At 32.3% G+C, this 6,737-nt stretch overlaps 1 protein-coding gene and 1 long non-coding RNA gene across 2 annotated transcripts; one reads left to right on the top strand and one right to left on the bottom strand.

Moving 5' to 3' along the window:
• Nucleotides 1-38: 38 nt before the first annotated feature.
• Nucleotides 39-3,354, bottom strand: LOC107026613. The gene is made up of 3 exons (XR_001457602.2): nucleotides 3,007-3,354; nucleotides 2,801-2,881; nucleotides 39-787 (listed from the first exon to the last, which is right to left on the bottom strand). It is a non-coding gene; the product is annotated as an uncharacterized LOC107026613 (long non-coding RNA).
• A 1,011-nt stretch (nucleotides 3,355-4,365) lies between these two features.
• LOC114075557 (nucleolin-like) lies at nucleotides 4,366-5,154 on the top strand. Its single transcript, XM_027913912.1, has one exon. It carries the CDS (start codon nucleotides 4,366-4,368, stop codon nucleotides 5,152-5,154), a length of 789 nt encoding a protein of 262 aa, XP_027769713.1.
• The last annotated feature ends 1,583 nt before the right edge of the window (nucleotides 5,155-6,737 follow it).

Here is a 6,737-nt window from a genome sequence, read left to right as displayed (position 1 = left end):
CAGCATGACAGAACAAAACATGTTGAGGTTGATCGACACTTCATCAAAGACAAGTTAGAAGACAAGGTTATCAAACTCCCATTTGTTCGATCAAAAGATCAACTGGCAGATATCCTAACCAAGGCTGTCAGTACTGAAGCCTTCAGTAATATTTTGCGCAAGTTGAGCATTGGAAATCCGAGTGCCCAACTTGAGGGGGAGTGTAGAAAATAGCCATATTTAGGAGAGAAATTATAGGAACAGAATATACGAATTATGTTAGTAATATATATCCTGTATAGCTGTTTCCTTATCCGTTTCTTTTTTTCTCTCCATCTTTCCTGTATAAATGTAACAGTATTTCACAAGAGTAATACACAGAAAATTAACCTAAAATTATTCTCTTTATTTCTGTAATTTTAACAACCAATGCTGAGGAAGGAACACAGCAGAGCCAGCAAAGCCACTCAAAATTAGAATAACTTACTCGAGAAGTGTTCAAGTTGCTCCTCTGGAAAACCACAAAAATTTCAAAGCAATTACTCAAACAACTAAAGAAACAAGAGTCACAAAGGTTTCAAGTAGATGGAGACTGACCGGATTCAACACAAAAGAATTGATAGTGACACAGAAAAGAAGACCCCTACCCAATGCAGAACGGGATCAACAACAAGAAAGCAGTGCACCAGTGGTTTAACCAAGACCATGCCAGCGTCATTGAAGAAGATGAATGTGGCCACCGAACGAGTACAAGCCCCTCCTCATCAACAGAGCAACTACAATGCAATTACAAGACCAATACAGAGCTCTGCACCAATGCAGAAAGAAACACAAAGCATCAACGAAATAAAATATTTGAGGAAAGGTTAGCAGAGTAAAAGACAGCCAAAAGATGGATCATACAGGTTGACTACCATGATATGCCTAAACTTGCTAATGACCCTCCTGCTACTAGAAGCTACTATAATAGGAATAGGAAGAGGTTTTGATATTTTGATGATTCAATATACGTTGTAATAACTAAATGATTACTATTTTTTTTATTTGAAGTGATATAGAATTTTGTTATATGTTTTTATCATCTTAATCCAACTCTTAGTTACTGTTAACCTACATAATCCTGACATGATCTTAGCCGAGTCTTATTTTTTTTCATTATTGTATAGTATCATCTTACATGAACTCTTGATTAGTGTACACGTTTCCCCGGTACTTATGCAATCAGGTGGAATTTGAGTCTTTGGTCTCACTATCAGCTAACCCACCTGAGTTTAAAAGTTCCGATCTTTGAAAGACAGAAAACTACTCAATTGACAAATCTTTAAGCACATACATGTCATTCAGAAGATACTGATATATCAACATATAGAAGTCTAGGTAAGGTTGAAAATCTTGAAGATTTGTAGCAAGTATATGACTGTACACTACTTATCCGAATAGATTAATATGACTGGTTCCATCACTTTGTTGACACATTCAGAATAAAGTCTTACCTTCTTCAGTTGCGAAAGTATTAATAATGAGAATCAACCGCTGATGAAACCATTTGCAATCTACACATAAGCTGAGTAGTTCAACTCGAGATTTAAGCTTAAAAATCAAAAACTCTCCCAGGTAAAACAGACTACCAATCTGAGGTAAGACAAGAGACTGGCTTATTCAACACCTTAAAGAACAATAGAGAGAAAAGAGAGTGTCCTCTTTTCCAAACAGAACTTAATTTTTCTGAGTATAACAGTCAGTCTAAGAAGTCCACAATCTCTCTAGCAGTCTGGCGTTCTCAAGTATACTTCAGCTTATATAATGACTTTTGGCCAAAAAAATATGCGATTAGGAAGCTTGTACGAGGTCTAATTTAGCACAAAAAGTCGATAGCCATTGATATTGAGTGAAATACTGAAAAATATCTAGCATTTAGATAACAAAAATTCTATTCAGTTTCAGACTACTGATACAACTTAGCTTGTAAAATACCAATGTTGAATTAAAAGTACGTCAAATCTTGGCAGAAAGTAAAGGAATTCCATTTTCCTACTCCTACATAAACAAAAGTCCATTTTGTTATTAGGATTTTTTCGACCATAACAAATGTAAAGTAGTTCTTTGTGACAGTATTCTGGGAACTAGATACATTTATTCCTCCCCAAAATACATGGCAACAGAAAGCACTGAATAAGTACCATAAATGTAAATTCTTCATACCCAAATATCAGAAGGTAAAAGTAAGAAAAATTTACACCATTTCAAAAAGAAAGATATCTAAATTCCTCAGTTCTAGATAGAGTAGCTTTTTGTATGTGCAACCAAAGCCTCATCACAAAATAGTGTTTCAGTCTTCAATTGTGGGAAAATTTATATATACAGTCAAGACATTCAATTTTGAGTAATACAAACCTAATATATCTCAAATGTTGATAAACAAGCCGTTTGCATATAGTTCTATGAAACGAGTACACTAGTTAATCAATTTAGGCATTATCATCAATCAGATCATTGTAATACTGGCAAACATCAGTTCACACACAAGTTCAGGCCAGGAATCAGTCCTCTAGCAAAAGTTGAATATTGATCCAATAACCAAGTCACAAAGTAACATCAAGCAAAAGTACTATACCACACAAAAAGTGAAATTACATAGCAAGAAAGTCATTTCAGAAAATGACTCGCCAAAATAAAAGCAGGTCTACTTCAGCATACTTCTCTCACCATAATATGACATAATATCATGAAGCTACACAAGACTTAACACTTTAGATAAGAATAATAGTGAATTAGCCCAAAGCAATTTAGTATTCAAAAATCATATAAATTCAAAACTCACCTAAAACTTGCCGGAGTTGAGGAACCTCATAATAGAGCTCAGATACAACAGCAACAGCACCACAACTCATTTTGCCCAAAGCTAAACTCAAACAGAATTCATTAAATTACTACTTACAATAATTCAAATGCAGTATAAGTTCAACCCATAACATTGCATAATGATAAAATTCTTAATTGGCAAAATATTTCACCATAGCTACTCACAATAATTCAACAACCAATGCTTCAAACTTCAATGGATGGGAAATAACACACAGATGTAATAGCAATATCTTTGATTGAACATAACAGAGGACAAATTTCATTACTCAGATTCCAAAATTCTAGTAAACCTCCAGTTAACGCATAATACAACTGTAAACATATATTAGATGTACACAACTAAGCCTAGCATTAACAACAACAGAACAGAGCAAAACCATTGAACACAAATTGTCTTTAAACCCTAAGGGTCCTTTGGTTGAGAACTAGTTATCCAGGATAAACTATCCTGGATTAGTTATCCTTGAGATAACTTATCCATTAATTATATGTGATAACTTATCCTATCAATATGCTATAAATGGTGCGATAAGTTATCTCAAACATGTCAGCCAAACAAAACATTTAAATTTTAATGCAGGGTTTTTTTTTTTTTTAAAATTTCAGGACTATTTATACTTATCCCTTACACTAAAAAAGCCTTATAAAAGGAGAAAATAAGCTGAAAATGCCAATCAAGTTTTCAATTAAAAAAAAGGGACAAGTGGGTCTCCATTCTTATAAACATATTTTCTGATTTTTAATATTAATAAAAGGATTAAATTATTTATTTTAAAAACTTTGGTACTTAAACTATTAATCTTAAAAACTTAGGTACTTAAAAGACTAATTTGAAAGGACCTTTAAAACTTTCAATTGCTTTCGCTTTCATATAGAGGAGGGGAACGGGAACAAGAAGTCAGGGAGACGAAGCAACTAATTTAGGGAAAATTTTCAACTTTTTGGCTTCTTCAACTTCAAAATCATTCAAATTTTTCTATTGGGTTTTTCCTGATCTTAAGGTAAATTTTCTTGTCTTTTTTTATTTCAAAATATTGGAAGTAGAGTTTCCAAAGAAAAAATTATTATCATCCATCTATAATATTTTTTTGTTATTTTGCATTACATTTATTCCGTCTGAAGTTAAAATTAATTCAAAAGAGCTTTTTAATATGTATAAAATTACTTTATGTGAATGATTTAGCCAATACAATTTAGTGATTTCAGCCACCAACTTTCGTAGTTGTCGGACAACTAGTGAAGTTGTTTATAGATATAATTAGACATATTTTCAAATACAAAATGGTCCAGCAATTGCATGTAGTTGTTAGACGACTAGATAAGTTGTTTCCACAACTAGGACAGTTGTTGGACAACTGTGTTCAGTTGTTGGACAACTGTGTTTAGTTGTTGGACAACTGATTAGTTGTAGGACAAATAATATAATTATTGATATTTAATATACTATAATTACACATTTTTTTTGATCCTATTAAATTTTATATCATTTACTAACTTTTTAACTATTTCGGTGTAGATATAATGCCTCAAAATAAGAGGAAAAGAATCGGAACATCTTCACCCAACCCAACTGCTGGAGAAAACGCTAAGAGCTATACATCTGCTAAGAAAAGAGGTATTATAGCACTTATAACTAGTAAGAGCAGCAATAACTTATTAGTAGAAGAAAAAAGTGATGAAAACAGTGGAAAACAATCTAGTGGAGAAGAAAAAGGTGATGAAAGTGAAAATAACGTAAGTAGCACAAATTCAAGGAAAAAAGAATCAGATGATGAGAGTGATGAAGATAAATCTAGTGAAGAAGAAAAAAGTGATGAAAGTGAAAGTGAAAGTGGTGGCAATAAATTAAGTAGAGAAGAAAGAAGTAATGAAAATGATGAAGATAAATCTAGCGGAGAAGAAAAAGGTGATGAAAGTGAAAGTGAGCAATTAGTTGAAAAAGAAGAAGAAGATATTGAATCCTCTCCAGATCATGTCAAAATAATTTCCAATGGTACGTACAAATTTAAGACTCACTTGAATGTGTCTGGGTCTTATGATTCTAGAATCAATGTGAGAGTCGATTTTGGAGTTCAATTTGTTGAGTTTAGAAAAATTCTAATCGCACAAAATATTGAAAATGATTTCAAGAAATCTTGCTTTGGTCACTTTTTGAAGTTGGATAATGATGTAGCAGTACAACTTCCAATGAAGTTAGAACATGGTCTTAATCTTCGTCGTATATTTTCTGAAAAGAAAAAAGAGGTTCGAATTGATTATTATGGTTTGCCAATTTGCTTTGGCATTAATGATTTCGCTATTATCACTTGACTTCAATGTCATTCTTTTCCCCCTCTAAGTTAACAATTAGCGAAAATTGGAAAAAAAGGTGAAATTTTAGTTAATGAAGTGGGTGAATCTCCGAATTTTGTTGTTCTCATAGAAAAATGTGTCATCCAAGCTTAACCAAAAAGCAAAAGGTTGCTATTAGTATGGTTTGGTTTGTGCATCGTATATTGTGTTCAAACAGTGCAGATAAGAAGATAAACATTAATTGGTTAAAGATGGCGTCGAAAAAAAGTGTGTTTGATTCATATCCATGGGGTCGAGAAAGCTTTGATGTTACCATTGAGTATATTTTGAAAAAGCTAGATTCAACCAAATCTCAATACAATCTTCATGGCTTTCCATGAGCGTTCGCTGTAAATAATTAAATCGATTATTTTATTGAGTGAAATATTAATTGTTGACTTTTATTATGTATATTTGATACTTCTAATGGTATATTATAGGCTTGGGCATTTGAAGCTATTCCATCAATTCAACGCTTTGCTAAGAATTCTTCATCAGAAAGAACAATCCTAAGAATGATTAAATGGATGGCTGCAACACCCGCATACAAACAAATGTTGATCTTATTTATCAGACAAAAGAACAAGTAAGATTATATCTACATAAAGTTGTTAGATAATTAATTAGTTATTTTGAATTGATATTCCCACAACTACTTCAATTATTCATCAGTTGTCCAACAACACTAGAAGTTGTTCCCACAATTACATATAACTAAACTTATTGTTTGACAATTGAATTAGTTGTTCTAAGCTACATATAATATTATTTATTTTAAAATGCAGCTGCACAATCAGGTTGTTCACCCTTTTCCTTTCCAACAAACATAGAGAAAGAACAAATTTTTGTTCAAAATATTGAGCCCTATGAAGATAATTTTGATAAAAAAATTGATGTCATAAAAGAGGAATTGGCGCTTGTAAGAACTATGAAGCTTATAACTATTGGTGAAGAAGGTCTTTGTATAACGGGTGGAGAAAATAGTGTTGTGAGAGATTATGGTGTTGAGAGGGGCGGTGATTGTCAGGTTGCTTTTGATACTTATAGATATTTTGGTGATGTAGAAAAAGGTGACTTATATCAAGTTGATCTTGGTAGGGGGGAGCATACTCCTGGTGTGATAAAAATAACAAATGTGAATGCCTCCAATGTTGAATGTTGTTGCAAATGTGAGACATGTTGTGATAAGTATGAAATCCTTTTGAATGAAGTAAGATCCTTGTCAACAAAATTTGATGGACAGAAATCAAAGAGGACTACATATCCGAGCTATGAAAGAAAATCTCCTTACACTCCTGCATTAAAAAGAAGGTTGGCCAAGGTAAAAGATGCAAAGAAGAATAAAATTGGAAGTGGATTTGTACAAACCTCTTGATGTGGAGACAACATAAGCTTTTAATGTCTTCATTAGCAAGAAGGAAGAGGAAAGAAAAATGTATTTGAGTGGAAAATTCAATCATCAAGATATTGTGAATATGACTAATCCATATTTTTTGTTTGAGTGCAAGGTATATATTACTAATTTTTATTTACTTATTTATTTATTAATATTTAATTGACTG

This window comes from Solanum pennellii, chromosome 1 (assembly GCF_001406875.1).
Source record: "Solanum pennellii chromosome 1, SPENNV200".
Lineage (NCBI taxonomy): Eukaryota > Viridiplantae > Streptophyta > Magnoliopsida > Solanales > Solanaceae > Solanum > Solanum pennellii.
Note: the sequence above shows the minus strand (reverse complement) of the source record. Positions and strands in the feature narration are given on the sequence as shown.

Excerpts from the sequence above, each read along its gene's own strand:
- LOC114075557 (XM_027913912.1), top strand. The coding sequence starts at position 4,366 with ATGCCTCAAAATAAGAGGAAAAGAATCGGAACATCTTCACCCAACCCA.